Source organism: Nelumbo lutea, chromosome 6 (genome assembly GCF_056320005.1).
Source record: "Nelumbo lutea isolate HS-2025 chromosome 6, American lotus-T2T, whole genome shotgun sequence".
NCBI classification, from domain to species: domain Eukaryota; kingdom Viridiplantae; phylum Streptophyta; class Magnoliopsida; order Proteales; family Nelumbonaceae; genus Nelumbo; species Nelumbo lutea.
In genome coordinates, this window is record NC_142689.1 from 27887330 (window position 1) to 27904945 (window position 17616).

General features: G+C 36.4%; 1 protein-coding gene and 1 pseudogene across 3 annotated transcripts; one reads left to right on the top strand and one right to left on the bottom strand.

The window, feature by feature from the left end:
• Positions 1-1689: 1689 nt before the first annotated feature.
• LOC148848182 (protein NRT1/ PTR FAMILY 6.3-like) lies at positions 1690-5216 on the bottom strand. Of its 2 annotated transcripts, none has more exons than XM_088948695.1 (5): positions 4980-5216; positions 4624-4801; positions 4448-4487; positions 3657-4225; positions 1690-2767 (listed from the first exon to the last, which is right to left on the bottom strand). In XM_088948695.1, exons 1-5 carry the CDS (start codon positions 5089-5091, stop codon positions 1888-1890), a joined length of 1779 nt encoding a protein of 592 aa, XP_088804821.1. In that variant the 5' UTR covers positions 5092-5216; the 3' UTR covers positions 1690-1887. The 2 variants fall into 2 exon arrangements, with proteins under 2 accessions (XP_088804821.1, XP_088804822.1); XM_088948696.1 differs by having other exon boundaries at positions 4330-4487; positions 4980-5104.
• An 11432-nt stretch (positions 5217-16648) lies between these two features.
• On the top strand, positions 16649-17416 carry LOC148848183 (putative lipid-binding protein AIR1B pseudogene; annotated as a pseudogene). Its single transcript, XR_016101004.1, has one exon. The product of XR_016101004.1 is annotated as a putative lipid-binding protein AIR1B pseudogene (transcript).
• Positions 17417-17616: the final 200 nt, after the last annotated feature.

Consider the following 17616-nt stretch of genomic DNA (forward strand, 5'->3'; position numbering starts at 1 on the left):
ATATTATGACAAATAGAAAGCAATCATGACCATTCAAACCCTCTTTGGAACCGTTACCAATCTTTGTATATAGGTAGCAATAGTTGGGGAAAAGCGTTCAAACTTAGAATCATACAATTTAAACCTCAGGGGTGTTTTTAGAATAATATTACTGAGCAATATTATATTTTTAAAATAATCATTTTTTCTGAAAAATAATTGTGAAGAGATTTTCATTGATATAAAGATCTTATTTCTATATATTGATTTTAAAATTTCTTATGATTAAAAATCATATTTTCAAAAGCCATCTGCTATTATTATTATTTTGGAAAATATTCATTAAGAGCATTCTAACCATGTAAAGATCATAATTTCTTGATATTTATGCCTTTTGGTGTATTTTCAAACCTAACCAATTCAGGCATGTTAGATCGGCTTGGGGGTCAACTCAGGCATATCCCTAGCTAAGATGCAAACCTTTGATTTGGGCCCGATCAACCCGACTTTACTAAGGCCCAACCCAATACAATTTGGGCTCAGACTTGGTTTGGGCTGGCCAGGTTGGTTAAGTTTGAAAGAATTTATGTTTACATATTTTAACAAATGTATGTTTACATATTTTATGTACATAGAATTAGAAAACAGATATTTTTATATATTGACTATGATATGGAAAAGATATCTGAAAAACTCTGACCAGTCAATTGGAATCATCAATTAGGTGTTATTTATCAAAATGCATGAGTGTTGATTGGTCAAAACTCTTTATTTTCCCTAATGCATTTCCCAGTTTGTGGCGAGGAGAACGATATATTCATAGGTTTCTGCGATGCCCTCTTATGAAATCAATTTGGTTTGATGCTTTAACTTCCATTAGAATAGATCAACATCCAAATTGGACCTTAACGGAATGGCTGACGAGTTGGTGGGAAGTTAATAATGAGGAAATTAAAATTACCTCATGCTTAAATGCGCTATTGTTTTGTGGAATTCTTGGAAAAAAGTAATGGAAGGTCATGCTTTCATGATCCCTTGGGATGTTATTCCATCTGTAAATGCTCACATCACGGATTATAAGAGATTTCAAAGCCAATTTCTTCATGTGTCGAGCTGTACGTCTCCAGAAATTTCTCCCTTTTATTTTGGTCCACTTCCTAACTTAACTTGTATTTCATTTTTCCTTCTGCAAGAAAAAAAACAAGCACATCTCAGATTTTCAAGATTCATAAAAGTATTACCCATACCATCCACCGGAAACTGATATTTTAGTTCCTTCCCCATATTACATGCACTGTTATCTTCTTGATTTCTTGCCAGTTTATCTCCTTTTAGGAATGAAAATCTGTGAAAAGTATTTATTAATTATTTTCTTTACTTCGACCCTAAAAGACCACTGTATTCAGGCAATACATAGTACCTGTTTGTTATTTGGTAGCTTATATATGAAGCACCAACCAAGCATTGAAGATTGAAGAATGTCTTTCTTTCTTTCTTACATTTTTCAGGAAATGAATCGTTTTTCTTTGTTTTACAAAACTTTATATATTTCCCCTTGTGTGTATATTTCTTTTCGTTTCAATGCTATCAAACAAATTCATTCTCTCATCATATAAAAAGTCGAGTGGGGTGGGGGATTAATTTACTCATTTTAAGCTTATCATTTTCATTACCGAAATGACCATAGATCACTACACTGCTTAAGTCACCGAATGAGAGAAAGGCCAATGCAAACAAATTAAGCAGGAAGTCCAGACTCCATGGAGAAAGATCTCTACACTTGGTGGTTTCGTTTGAGAGAGAGAGAGAGAGAGAGAGAGAGAGAGAGAGAGAGAGGGCAACACACATCCTTGCTACTATAGTCTATATATATATATATTCTTGTGAGGCCACACAAGCATTCTATTATTAGGCATACACATCTTCTGCCTCTTCCATTTCAATTCCCTCTTCAGCAAGCCTAGACTCCTTGTAGACGTACCACCTTGCACAAACCAAGTATAACCCGAAGTTGAGCACACTAAGAACCGCCAATAGCCAATAAAAGTTATAGAGCTTCCCCTGGTTTAGATTATCAGATAGCCATGGCGGCCTCCTCTCTCCTGTGACTTTGTGCACTATGGACACCAGCAAGGAACTCAAAAAGAACCCAAGCGATAGAGTACTCAGAAACATCCCCGTGCTCATAGTTTTCATCCCTTCGGGACACTCCCTCAGGAAGAAACCAAGCTGCCCGATGTACGTGAATGCCTCGCCAGAACCCACCAGGAAGAACTGAGGAACCAGCCAAAACACGCTTAGAGGGATCTGGGCTGAGGGGTCATCCGCCAATCCATTCGATCTTGCAGCTCTCAAACGCTTAAGCTCGGTGAGCGCAGCGGCTGCCATGGCAGCTGCAGACATCACAAGGCCCACGCCTATACGTTGCAAGGGGGTAAGGCCCTGTGGGTTCTTAAACAATTTACGTGCAACCGGAACAATGACACGATCATACACAGGAACGGTAAGGAGAATGCTGCCGACGAAGAAGACGGTTAAGGAGGCCGGAGGAATCTGAAAAGAGTTGCCGATGTGTCGATCCATGGTGGTGGCCTGGGATACAGAGAAAGTAGTCATCTGAGCGTAGACGGTCCAGAACATGATGGTTGTGGCCCAGATGGGTAACATTCTGATCACTATTTTCACTTCTTCTACGTCGGTTAATGTGGATAACCACCATCGCCGGTTTGGCTCATTCAAGCCTCTCGTCTCAACATCTGGGTCCTTGATTGCCGCCTTATCTAGAAAACTGATCATCGTGCAAGAAAGAGAAGAAGAATTATCAAGTCAGTATCTTATATATTAACAAAAGACATGAACTAATTAATTAATATGGGAGAGTGATATATTCTCAAGATCTCCCTCCCTCCTCTCCTCCGTTGAATTGACCGTCATCAAATTGTGTAGTTCAGTATCATTATATTCAATGAGTAACGGTGAAGTAATATTATCAGGACAGAATTTGAGAATTAGTCTCGTGATCATAATATTCTATTCTTGTACTGTGATTCAGCACTGATATTTTGTGGTCATTTATTCAATGTCTTGTTGTACAATAAAGAATAAAGATTAGACTGGTGGTGATTTGATTGAAATTTGGAGGTCGAACTCATGTCCATCCAAAGGCATCTTCTTTGTTACAACTGTTTAAGAAGTACATAATATCTAATCCTTGGTAGAATTACATTACTTCAATTGAAAGCATTGCTAGTAATAAAGAGTGAAAACCTACCTATAAATTAATTATTAGTAGAAATTAACTTTTCATATTCACCAGTAACAAACCTAAAAGAGTTAAAGTTGCTACGGTTGAATTATTAAGAAATTATGTTCAAAATTAAAAGAATTATTATAAAGATTTTATTTCAATGGCAGTGAGCCAATCAAAATAAAATCTCATCTTATTCTTCTGATGCCGGATAGAGATGGTGGTACCAGTAGAGTTTTGACTATCAAAATCTACCTGTGAATTTTGATAAATTCTAGCTGATTGGTTATGATACCATTGATTGGTCACATAAAAAATAAAATTTTCGGATATCATAAATGAAATAAAAACAAAATGTATAGAATGATAAGAGGAAATTTATGATTTGCTCCAATGTAAATGGGTTATGGGTTCAGTGAAAAACACTAACCGAAACTGTTTGCTATGACGAGGGAGTCTCTGCTTCCTCTTCTGCTTATGGTTGACGACGTTGTCACTAATGTCATACAGGAGCGACGGATCCGGCGGCAAATCTATATGTCTCTTCCTCCAAGCGGCAACGAACACCTTCGCTATCTGTGTCAATGGGCTCCCCACGAGATTCTTGAATCGGTAACGCCTAGTACCGCAAAGAAAGATAATGAGGCCCAACAGGATGGCCGTGGCGCAGATGCCGTATCCCCATCGCCTCCCTAGGTTATCTTGTACGTAAACGAGTAAGGTCACCGCTGCTAGCGATCCGATGCTTATGAAGAAGAAGAACCAATTGAAGAAGTTCGTCATCTGGGTCCTCTCCTTTTTGTCTGATTCGTCGAACTGGTCCGACCCAAACCCCGACACACTTGATTTCAGACCTCCGGTGCCGAGTGCCGTTAGGTACAGTGCCAGATATAGTACCGCTAGTTGTAACCTATTTGCCGGCGTGCAGGGTTCTCCGGCGATGCATTTCGGTGGTCGTAGGCTCGGGACCACGGTGGATATTGTCAATAACGTCACACCCTAACCTCGATTATTCAACAAGAAATTAATTATGTCGAAAAGGAAGGATAAACAGTATAAAAACGTAACGTTTAACGTGCCCGGCGGAACACCAAAGCCAGAACCTTGTCTCTGGGAGACTGGGACCGATCCGTGTCCCAACGACCGACCATATCCCGTTGCAAGTTAGCAAACTAAGAACCACAAAGGGAAAAGCATCAAATAGACAAGAGATTGTCTTACTGTAGCTTGAACTGTGGCAAAAATAGCTATGGTGAGGTACCTGGAAAAGAAAAGGGAGTAAGAGCAGAAAAGTAGTTCAGAAAAATGAAAACTCTGAAAACAAACAAGCGAGCAGATGGAAATTTGGAACTAGCTATTTTGTGAAGACTCTGGAATCATGGAGAAGAAACATAAACCTGCCGAGAAACGTGTCGGCGACGAAGCCGCCGAGCAAACAAAGCATGAAGGAGGTACCGAGGAAGTTGGTGACGGTGTTGGCAGAGCTGGCATTACCAAAATGCATGGTACCCGTCAAGTAAGTCACCAAATTCACGGCGATCCCCAGAGTGGTCAACCTCTCACACAGCTCCACTCCTGTGATCAGGACTCAGGAGTCCATCCATACAAAGCTAAAAGTTACCACTGAACCAGACTGAATTAACAGTGATGAGAGTAACTAGAATATTAATTAACCATTTATTCTATAGGAAAGAATGTGAAAGAACGGGATTGGAAAGGATGAAGTAGGTATGGATCGATGAAGAGTGAAGACCTAGAATCATGGCAGCACTCGTCCATCCGCCTGTCGTAGATCTCTCGGCGGGACGGCCATTGTAGTTCCTAGCGTCGGAGATGGTGTTCCCCTCGGTTTCAGGGAGAGCCATTTAATTTCCTCTAGTAAACTTGTACCATTACTTTCAACGAATTTGGTTATCTGAATTTGCAAATTAAGTAGTAAGAGATGGGGAAGGAGGCTGATCAATCACAAGCCACGAGATGATATAGCAGGGTGGGTGTTCCCTTTATAGCTGGTGCCTGGTGGTGGTGAGTGGAACTCCAGGTCCAGGCCAACAATGTTACCACTAATCAATACATCAGCAAATGTGTACCCCACATTATATTTTGTTTTTTAAGTAATGTTCCCTAAAAATTAGAAAACTCATCTGATATGTATACATGCATTATTATTCTTTTTGTAGAGTTAAGTTCTTTAAATTCAGAGGCATCTTAGCTTGAAACGTGTTGGGTGATCAAAGCTTCCTACACATAGTGTGAAAGCTGTACATGGCCAACACAATAATAACAATTACTATATTTTGCATAGCATCTTACCCTTTTCTTCCATACATACTTTTCTATGTTTATATCCTTTTGGTACATAGAATAATTCCACCATTCCCATTAATTCCTCAAGCGTTGGAAAATGACCCTTCAAAATTAGTTTTATATCAAATCAAACACAGTCTAAAGTCTTAAAAAGGCAGAAGACTATAATAATGATAATTAATTAGTTATGGGCAGTGCCTTAGGACTCGGGGAAACTCACTTCAATTTCCTTATAGAGGGGACATGTCGCTTTTAAAGATGATTCCCTACATTTGGGCTCTCATGTCTAATATTTGGTAGTTATAGATATATCAAATAAATTAAAGAGTAAATTGCTAAAATCATTTGAAGTTTTTGACCGTTGCTTAAATCTCCATTGAAGTTTGGTAATTGCAATCATCCCTAACTTTCTAATAAGTTGTAAATAGATTTCTGTTAGAACTCTCTAACAAATAACATGAAAATGTTCAAATATCCATGCAATTACTTTTGATCAAAATGTTTATTTTTCAATTGTTCTTTTTAGATCAATCATTACTCAAAAACTTTCCAGTCTCTGTTTTGAAATTGATTTATTTTCTAAATTTTCTCTTCATATCAATTGCTCAAAGATAAATTAAGTTGCAACTTTAAATACTCTTTTTTTGTTGTTCATATAGTTTGTATGATTTTTTCTTTCTGTAAAATCTAGCCTCAATAATAATTGTATGGGGTACGTATTTTGGGCATACTTTACTCCTTGTCAGAGGATTTTAATCAAGGGAATCTATCTGCAACTATATCAGAATTCAAAGGAGGTGATTGCAATTATCAAACTTCAGGAGAGGTTTCAACAATGGTAAAAAACTTGATGGGAAGTAATTTACCCTAATGCTGCGTTTGATTTGAAGGAAAAAGTAGGGAAAGGAAGGGAAAGGTAAGAAGCCTTTACAAACCTTGTATAGGTTTTCTTACCTTTCCCTTCCTTTCCCTACCTTTTCCTTCAAATCAAACATAGCCTAAATTAAAATCGACTTGTTGTTATTGTCTTACATCTATAGAGTGGACTAGAGGGAGGAGGGGGTGTTTTCATATTCAGTATGTTTATGAGATAGAAGTAACTAGCTGTACTTTTCTAGGCCAGACTTCCTATCTTGTCCCTTTTGAGACGCAATCTATTGTGACCAGTGTTTTTGAATTGTTGTTGACCCGGACAGTCGGTCCGTTCGGCCAAAAAACCATCTAGGCAACCAGTTCCGTTTCACCCTTAACCCGTTCTTGGGCCAAAACCTTTTGACTTGGTTAGAGGACCGCTGACCCGAGCAGTTAAACCATCAACCCATTTGACCCGGACAGCAGTTCGCGGGTAAGTAGAAAAAGAGAAAAACATCTCAGTTCTAAGACAAGAACGATATCAGATCTGAGATCCAAGTACAGAAAAGAAGAAGAAGAAAAAGAAAAAGATTGCAGAGGTTGGACTGGAGAGATCCAAGGTCAGCGGATTGCTGATCAAATAAGTCAACAGTTTTTGGCAAGATTCCAGTTCAAGGGTGAAACAAAAATCGGTTGGCTGGACAGCTTTCAAGTCGAATGGTCGGACTGTCAAGATCAACAACGGTTCAAAAGCCATGGTATTTTGTACCAAGGCCATTTGTCAAAGAAACGAGCCAGCTCAATGTCAAGTAGGTGTTTCTTTATGATGGTGCTTCATAAGTTTTTGTTTGGTTGAATTGTTTATCATGTGAATGGCTGTCACGGGTTCTGTAAAAAGCATTTATAAAAAAATAAAAATCAAATTGCCGTTTTGTCCAATCGAAAGGCATTTTTCACCGTTAGGCTTGTGTGATATCTAACGGCATCTAGTTGTCATAAATTAAGAAAAAAGATGTTTTGTCTCAATTTCTAAAACAAAATTTTTAAAACAAATTTGTAGGAAACATTTTTCTCGTGAAACAGCAGTGGACCAATGGTAACAAACATCCCCATAATTTTAGGGGGTGTTCTCCAATGTGAATGTTTTTTTTTTTTTTTTGTTTTTTCAAGAAAAAACAATTGCCATGTCAGTAATATTAATAATGCATCTTTGCTGATATGGTAGTTATTTTTGTATTAGAAACAAAACCATTTACATTAGTCGACACCCATACTTAATTAACATGCACTTAGTGACATTGTCATGGTAGAAAATTTGCAAATTTGACCCAAATAAATATTACAAATTTTGAGTGTATTTATTTTTGTTAAAATTGTCAAACTTTGGATTCTAATTACTTATTTTACCCGAAACATTTTCATGTATAATATTAGTTGGCACTAAAAGTATAGAAAATAGCTAACATTTATAGGCATCCAAAATTACTAAGTTAAAAAATGTTTATTTTAGATATAGGGTTCAAAATTAGGGGTGCAAATGGATGGGATCATGATCTGATCCGATTTGAATCTGATCATATTTTGTTTTTATATTGCATGTGTGTGTTTATATTGTAATTTTATAATCCTTACATCATTTATTTATTTTTTTTATAAAATGATATCTATACTTCTATACTATATTATAAAGCGATTAGGTCCCATGTCAGCAGCCCTTTCCTTATCCTGTTCCCCCTTCTCTCTTCTCTCCTTTCTCCCTTACCCCTTCATGGTCCTTCCATATAGCCACGTGGCAGCCCTCTTTTCTACACTAGATTGCTACTCCAAATATCTCTCTCTCATGTTCTCAACCACTTATCCAATCCCTTCCTAAAATTTTTCCTAGACTATCTCTCCCAACCGGCCCATGGATACTAAGATTGGGATTAGTATAAAAGATAGACCTGGTGCTGAGTTTGGGCTGGGCCTAAGTTGATCTTGCCTAGCTCAAAAGTCTGAAGTTTAGTCCAAGATGTCTAGGTACCTACATATGTGTACAGTTTTTGATTGGTGTAAATTGCACTTCTCACGTGACTTTTAATAAGATTTGAGATGCAAACAATCACCTCAGCCCTTGGTTAGGTTTAAGTTTGGGCCATCTTAAACTTGGCACAAGGCTCTTAATATGAGTTTGGGTTATGTTCGGTCAGACCACCTTGGGCTGAGTTTAAGGCTAGGCCTAGCCCAAGCTTGAGTTCGGGCTTTGTGGGGGGGGGGGGGGGGGGGGGAAGCTCTACCAAAGGGCTTGGGCTGATGCGCAACCCTAACCAAATACAAATATTAGAGCATAGAATTTTCTCACAAAAGCTTGTAATCAATCAACCAATCAGGTGATATTTATCAAAATTCATGGGGGTTTTGATTGTACCCCTTAGAGTTCAAACTTTGATTTTTAGATGGATCTCAGTCTAGAATGCAAGCTTCATAAAATTTTAATGGATTATTGAGCTCCAACTTGGTTACAAGATAAATCAAAGGTGATTTTATTTTTTGTCATTTCTGATCAACCTGCTCCATTACATGCCCTAATGCTATGTCCTACCTTTTATTACTAAAAATGAAATGGAAGAATTAAAAAGGAGACGTTAATGGGGATGCAAAGAAAAGGAAAAACAAAGGTACATTTTTGGATTAAATAGAAACATCTCAGCAGAAATGAGGTTGGGCTGGGTTCAAGGACACATATCTGTTCAACCTAGAATTGTTCAAAACAAGTTTGAAGGATTTTCACTGAATTACATAATTTGTGGGTAAGGATAGTTAAAACTAAGTATCTATCAAAAGGAACTTGAGCTCAAACCTCAAAAGAAATAGATCATGGGGATTGAAGAACCTGTTAATATGGAGAGGGGATTTTGAAAGAGTCTTGGTAGTAATGTAAACTCTAGTGGATTTGTATGGCTAGGGTTTTGAATTATGATCCCTCAACCAAGCCAAATGGGTCTTAATTTGGCAATGGATTGGATAGACCATTAAACAAGGAACGGAAGAAAGAGTTTGACTCATGTATAAATGCAACTTGGGCGGGCTTAGGCTGTGTTTGGTTGCATTGCAATTTTATTTGCACTAGTAAAAATGCATGGGAGTGCAAATGAAAATAATACAAATTTTGGTATAGTTTTGTTTTGGGTTTTACTTTTTTCTCTGCTTCAAGTCTTATTTTACCTTATTTATACTGCAATCAAAGAAAATAAGGTAAAATTTGAAACAATAATAAATCAGAATTTGTATCCAAATCATCTGCACTACCATGTCATTGCATCAGTACAAATTTATTTGTACTGCAACCAAACACAGCCTTGGCTCAAATCCAAAGCAATGTAAAACACAAATTTGGGCCAACCCAAATTGCACCCCTCTAATTGACTGAAAGGTTTTTTGTACTTGAAAGTGAAACTAACAATGGGGAGCTTGAGCTAGTCTTTTTTGAAGTGGCAAGCCAAGCTTGTCTGATGCATGGCACACCATTTAGCCAAAATGAGATGGCTAAGAATTTTTTTTTTTCTCAAAGAGTTGTTGTAATGCATTGGCTAGGATAAATTTATAGAAATGGAAAATCCTAACACACATTGATGAATAAATTCGTAAGACTAACGTTGCCAATATCCCGAAAGGCTTGGGGTGTCCATGAAAAATCGAACTGAATTGAGAAAACTGAACCGCAAAATGTGGTTAATCGAACTGATCGATTCGGTTTTTGGTTAATTTACAAAAAACTGACGGTTAACTGAACCAACCGGTATATATATTTATATGTATATTTTATATATATTTTTAATATATGTCACATATTTTTTATATATTATATATAAATATATATTCATTATATATAAATGTATACTTATATTAGATTTATAATAATCTATTTGTAAATATTATATATCTTAAAATATTTATAATATATTATATATACTTTATTATTTATAATATAATATTATACATATATTTATAAAATATATATTATAAATATGAAAAACCCAAAAAACAGAAAAATCGAATCGGTCAAAAACTAAAACCGGCGAACCGATTAACCGGTGGTACCGGTTTGATTTCAGTTTGAAGAAATGAAAAAACCGATCCCACCGGTTTGGTTTGCAAAAATTGCCCATTTTTCGCCACTCCTACGAAAGGCCCAAAATTCAATCATAAATTCAATCATCACCCCTACAAAAGGCCCAAAATTCAATCATAAATTCAACATTTTTGGAGGTGGATTTTCAACGTCCATTTTAGAACTCGGATCTCCTACCCACAAGGATCTACCCGCACCTACCCCGAGGATACTATAACTGTACATTGGAAATAAACCTGGAAAACTAGGCAGCAACAGGGTAGCCGGTTTTTTAAATAGACTACTAGTACTAGTTCGCTTCGACCCATAACTAGACCACCTGAATATAAATCGGAAATACCAACATTAACCCCGATTCAAGCCATATCATCCTAGTTAGGGGGTGCAACATGGATTGGTTGGGAATGAATTTGTCAAACGTTAATGGCCCAAACCCTAACTTGAGCCGAATATAGTTGAAATTCTTGAGCCTGGTAACTGACTTTGCATCATTTCCTATTTCCTTGTGACTGCTCAATAAAACATGGGCATATAGTGAATAGGGGTGTTCAAGGTTCGATTATGTGTGGGGAGAAGATCTCAGACCAAACCAAATAAATATGGTCTGAGAAATTGTCAGAGCAAACCAAATCATTTTGGTATGGGAAAAAAAAACTGCTTTATTATGGTTTGGTGCAGTTTTAAATACGATTTGGAGCCATTCTATTGGGTTTAACCCAACTAAAAGCCCAAACAACATATATTCTCGCTTAAATAACAAATATAGTCTTTAGTCAGTGTAGAAAGACTGGGCTGAATGGGCCATAATGTTTGTTCTCTTGTTAAGTAGTGTTCTTTTTATTATTTATGTGTTAATGGGCCTGCTAGCTTTTTTTTTTTTTATTTTTTTTTAAGTTTTTGATGAGCTGGATACCTATTTAAGGGCAGACTTGTAATTAACCTTGATTAAGTCTGATTAATAAAAGATTAGTGGGAGGAGAGAGAGAATTCATCGAACTCTCTTCTTCTTCTTCTTCTCTCTGTTGTTTTTCTCCACTTTTTATTTTCCTTTTGTTGTTGTAATTAGAAACTAATCTCAGATTTAGAGGACTGAATCACATCTTGGTATCAGAGCGATCCTTCCTCCTTTTTTTTGTTTTTCTTCCTTTTCCCATATACCCTTTGATTAGAAGAGTCTATAGAGAGATAAAGTTCTAATTGAACAAAGAACTTTTTCCCTAGTTGGTAGAAGGTTTGGAGAGTAGAAATCTGGTTGCAGATTGCCAAGAAGTGAAGCTGTTATTATTATTTTTTTTGCTAAAAACCCTAGCTGATTAGAAAGATTTTCAGTTACATGCTGAAAGAGAAGGATTATGTGTGGCACTCAGTGCTTGGAGGGTCCGTTTTGACCTCTTGAAGTGGGTGGTTGAGCTTAGAAGAAGTCTGGAGAGCTCTGGTAGGAGTGTCTGCTTCTCTCTTTCTCTCAAGCAGCCGGGTGCAGTGAAACCCTAGATTTTGAATCTTTGGGTACTAGATCGACCTCAGCTAGGTCTATAAAGACTAAAAAACTTATTTTTTGATTTTCATTTGATAAATAAAAAAATCTGGAAGCGAGTTGAAGCAGATTACAGTTTCCGGGGTTAGTCCAACATATTCCTTTTTGTCTAGTGTAACTACAATTAAATTGAATGGAACAAATTACCTAGTTTGGGCACAATCCATACAAATTTATGTTAACAATAGAGGTAAATTAGGGTATCTCACAGGAAGTAAGAAGAAACCTGAAGAAACTGATCCTATATATGAAAAATGGATGCAAGAGAACTATATAGTAATTGGATGGTTAGTCAACTCTATGTATCCTCATATAAGTCAGCATTACCTCTGAATGACTTCAACTAAAGAGATTTGAGATAGTATTACTAAAACATATTCTTAGAAATAAATGTTGTAAGAGCCTATAAGTTAAGGAATGATGTGAAGAATTTGAGACAAGAGGAGAAGAGTGTGGCAGTCTACTACTCCATGTTAATGTCACTGTGGCAAAAGATTGATGTTATGGAGATAGTTGTGTGTGAGAGGATCAAAGATGCAGAGGCATTCAAGAAACTGATAGAAAGAAACAAAATGTTCAAGTTTCTTGCACTTGGAGTTTTAGAATTATTGTGGCTTAGATCACTTTTGGGAGAGTTATGTATTGACTGTGAGATGCCAATGATGCTATATTATGACAAACAGACAACTATCAACATTATACATAATCCTATTCAGCATGATAAAACTTAGCATATAGAGGTTGATAAACATTTTATACCAGAGCGAGTTACTCCAGGAAAGTTTGTTTGTCGTTTATTGCTTTAGAAGAACAGTTGGTTAATGTATTGACCAAAGATGCCCCAAAAGGAAATTTGATACACTATAAGCAAGCTGGGCATGATTGATATCTATGCTCAGCTTGAGGGGGAGTGTAGAGAGATTGGGCCGAGTGGGCCCTAATGTTTGTTCTTTTGTTAAGAAGTGTTCTTTTTATTATTTATGTTAATGGGCCTGTTAGCTTCTTTTTATTTTTGTGTAAGTTATTGTCTTATTGATGAGCTGGCCACCCACTTAAGGGTAGACTTGTAATTAACCTTGATTAAGTATGATTAATAAAAGATTAGTGAGGGGAGAGAGAGAATCCATCGAACTCTCTTCTTCTTCTTTTTGCTGTTTTCCTTTTTTTTTTTTTTCCTTTTGTTGTTGTAATCACAAACTAATCTCAGATTTAGAGGACTGAATCACATCTGTCACCATAAAATCATTGAATCATCATAATTGGTATGCTATCTAAGCATCAAATTTGGTTAGAGTGATGTATTTATAAGACCCTAAGGTCAATTCCATTAATCATCAAATATAGTTTTTTTTTATCAAATATAGCGTTGAGAATTTATTTTATTATATATCATATGTTTATTACATCACACATATTATATATAATATATATTTCAGATTACTGTGTAAAGTTTGGTTTGATTTCTAAAATTTAGAAAATTGAAACTGAAATTGTAAATAGAAATTTTAAAGAATCCCAAACCAAATTTAACTGCTTTTATGTTTAGACCAAACCAAACTGAAAGTTTCAATTTGGTTCAATTTGGTTTGGCGGGCAGGACTGTATGATGAACCTCCCACTTGTGACTCAACCAAAAAAAGGAGGTTACTAGTGTTTCGAACTTAAGGGCTTTTATCTTAAACTTAGTTTGGTTCACTCGAATGCCAAAAGGGAAGACAATGGCATATTGGCATCCCCTCCATTGGGGAGAGAAGAGAGAAAGAAGATGTGATAAATTTTGAATTTCAAATGCCACCCCACATGGTATATTTAAGTAATTTTGAAAACCAAAAGGTATAATTATGTAACTAACACAAAGAAGAGCAGGGTATGTTTAAGTAGTTTAGTAAAAGTACAGGTATATTTAAGTAATTGTCCCAAAAAAGAACAGGATATATTTACGTAGTTTAATAAAAATATAAGATGTATTTAAGTAATTAACCTAAAAGCGATGGACCATACTATAGCCATAGTGTCTAACCACCAATTATGAAAAGACAAGTCATGTAAAGCCAAATGACATGATCATGCAAAGGGGATATACCAGTGAACATGCCAGTGTTTCATACAAATGGGGCGTCCCATGTTTGCCTATCATTCATAATTTAGTTTTAATCAAAACTTGTTATTGGTTTCACCCTTAATAACACCATTACAATTTATACGAGTGCCCACCCCACCCCATTAAGCAAGGCTTAAGCTCAAGCAGATTACAGAACTATGGTTGGTTATAATCTTATTAGGAAACAATCTGCTCCTAAATATTTTTAGTTTTATCTTCCTAATATTTCCAAAAAAATTAAAAAAAAAAACTCTTGAATTTCATTGTTTTTCTTTCAGTTTTAAGATGAAAATTTGACTCGACAACAATGACATTTACATGGGAGAATATATATTTTTTTTTCTTTCCTATTCCAAGGTATGTATAAGTGTATTTTTTTTTCCTTGAATGGGCCTAAGAGTGTTAGGAAGAGCTTTTGTATCTTGGGTTTTGGGGTAAAGTGGGCTATGTCCTCTCAGTGGTTTATTTAATAAATTTTTATGAGAAACTTATGCCATTTTGGTTTGAAGGAAAAAGTAGGGAAAGTTAGGAAGACCTTTCCAAATCTTATATAGGTTTTCCTACTTTTCCTTTCCTTTCTCTACTTTTTCCTTCAAACCAAACATAGCCTTATGGTTTGCTCCACCTCAAGAAACTTTATTTTATTTTATTTTTGTTATGGATTCTTCCACCCATCACTGTTCCAACTGTACAAACCAATAAAAATTCATGAGGTAGACTGAACAATAAAAACCCTAGCTTTTTAAATGTCTGCCCCTCCAACTGGAATAAATTCGGGGTTAAAAAAAAGGAAAAGAAAATTTGACCCAACTTTCAAGTTTCAATAAGGAAGCTGATGGGAAGTCTTCTGCGAAGTAGTAATGAATCACGTTATTAGGTATTAAGTAATAAAGAGCTAAATAATGATGGTAGCAATGCTGATGGAAATGAATGGAAAATGCATGAACTATGGAAATACAAGAAATACAAGAAACTGAAGGATCAAATCCACCCCTAAGACATCTGTATGTAAGATTTTTGTCATTAGAAACATTGACCATTAAATTGTGTTTGGTATATATAGAAAATAAGAATGAAAAAAAAAAATGAAGGGAAAGCTTTTCACAAAATTCCTTAGGCAGTATTTAGATGCGGTGTAAATCAAGAACCGAAGTAAAATCAGTTCGCTTTTGTATGCATTTGGTAAAAGAGTGTAATTATTATCGATGTAAAGCTATACTCCGATTCAGTATTATATGCGTTTGGATCGATGGAGTGTAATTTTATATTGATAATAGATGTAAAACCTCATTACCTTTAAAGTTTTACATTGATGTAAAACTTTACATTTTTTTTACATCAATTTTCAAAATACAACAGTCATTGTATATATGGTTCAGTGTAAAATACACTGATGACGTTTTACACTTCTTCCAAATGCAGCCTTAATAACTTTTCCTCAACTTTCTGCTTCTCTTATTTTCTATAAACCAAAAATAGCCTTAAGGATGCCCCTGTATCAATAAAGGGATGTGCCCAAATCACTCCCCATTATTTGATCTGGCACAAGCCACTAGAAATATGTACACACAGTGATACAGGAGTGAGCCTTGCTAGCTAAGTTTTATGCTTTGGAGTTATTGGAACTGCAAAAACACATTGTAATAACTTGGTTGTCATAGTGCCCGTTTGAGAGGGCTTTGTGATGTGGCTTCTGGCATTTCAAGTTGGGTTCCACATGAGAATACCAAAATCTGTACATGGTAATAATCGGGCGAGGCAACATGGGTTTTCTGAAAGCCAAAATCACTGCTCAAATATGAAGTTATTCTGAATAGCTTCTCTGGAACATCAGTGCTCAACTATTGCATCTCAATTAGCACAATACATCCCAAATGTAGAAGCCCTCACGGCCCAGGAATTTGTCTGCAATTTTTTCCCTTTCTACCAAAGAAAGAACAAGGAGAATTTGGCCCATTCCCCAAGTATGAAGGGGAACTTTCCTGCTCTCCAGAATTGCATTATTATGTAGGAAAAATTAAAGAAAAATTTAGAATTCAGTCCACTCAGACTTTTATTATTTTTTCCGTTTTATTTATCAACACTTCCCCCTATAATTCACCATCCCCTTTAAATTTTAATCCGTTCCCCCACTTGTCACCGTTCCAACTGTAAAAATTGTAATAAAGTTTGTAGGGGTCGACTGAACAATAAAAACCCCAAAGTAGAAACCCAACGTTGTGTTGACTTTTGGTGGTTCACAGCAGAACAAACATTGGAACCCACTCTTACAAGTACAAAATCATTAAAGCGGATAATGGGCCTATGGGCCCTAAAAGCCTCTTTGGTTGCATTGCCTACAATGGAGCATGGAGACCACCGATCCAATATCCAATGGTAAGAAGATGAGATTGAATTCCCCCAACCGAGACAATTATTTTTATGTGGACATTGACATTTTAAAGGTAGTTAGCTAGTCTGTCTAAATCCAATCAGACATCAATAAAACCCAACTTTCACTATAAATACCAAGCCTTGTAAGTTTTGTGCATTATTGTATTCGAGATGGCTGTCATGGGTTCTAAGGTAGCTGCTCTTCTCCTCCTCCTCAACCTGGTTTTCTTCACTTGTGTGTCCTCTGGTGATAAGGTGTTATGCCCTCCTAACAACACCCCAAACAGTCCCCCCTCGAGTCCATCCATCCCTAAGAAGTCATCCAAGTGCCCTAAAGACATGCTTAAGTTGGGTGTATGTGCCAACTTGTTAGGGTTGGCTAACGTACTTGTGGGAACCCCACCCCATGAGTCATGTTGTGCCTTGTTGACCGATCTCACTGATCTTGAAGCTGCATTGTGCCTCTGTACTGCTATCAAAGCCAATGTATTGGGTGTAGTCAAGCTCGAAATACCTGTTGCTCTAAGCCTTGTAATAAATGCGTGTGGGAAGAAGGCCCCTGAGGGCTTTCAGTGTGCCTAACTAGTCAGATAATCTTGTTGATTAATTTGTTTATGCTTCATTTTTTTTTTTTACTTCTTTGATTGTGGTGGTTCACTAATTAAGTTGTTCATGTACGTCTCAGCCTCTGAATGTGGAGTATGTAGGTTATGTTGCTTTGTTCATCATTTGTAATCTTACTCGTATATATATAGTTGGGGAATGGTATTGTAATAAGTTACATAGTTACTTTCTAGATTAGGGTGAGGGAGGTTGTCCAGGATTAGGATTCAATTGGAATAGTTTTAATTGTTTCCATTATCTCCAGATGTGTACTCTCTATTTAATGCATGGTTTTGATCAATCGGTTCACGTTTTCTGAGATTTCTGAGATCTAATAAAACTACACCTCTCTTACCTTGCCTCTATAATTGTTTTAGACGATAAGAAAATATCAGAATAATGTAAAGAAAATGTCGTAAAGAGCAAAACAAATACCATCATGGAGGCTGAAGGATTATTTGGACACCATATCCATTCCCATGTCTAGGGAAACCTTTATGCCCCGTTTT

Bases quoted from the DNA above. Each gene is read 5' to 3' on its own strand.
- LOC148848182 (XM_088948695.1), bottom strand. From the start codon at position 5,091: ATGGCTCTCCCTGAAACCGAGGGGAACACCATCTCCGACGCTAGGAAC. The intron at 4,802-4,979 runs GTCTTCACTCTT...TCCTGATCACAG, and splicing joins GAGTGCTGCCATGATTCTAG to GAGTGGAGCTGTGTGAGAGG. The intron at 4,226-4,447 runs GTAAGACAATCT...AATCGAGGTTAG, and splicing joins TTGCCACAGTTCAAGCTACA to GGTGTGACGTTATTGACAAT.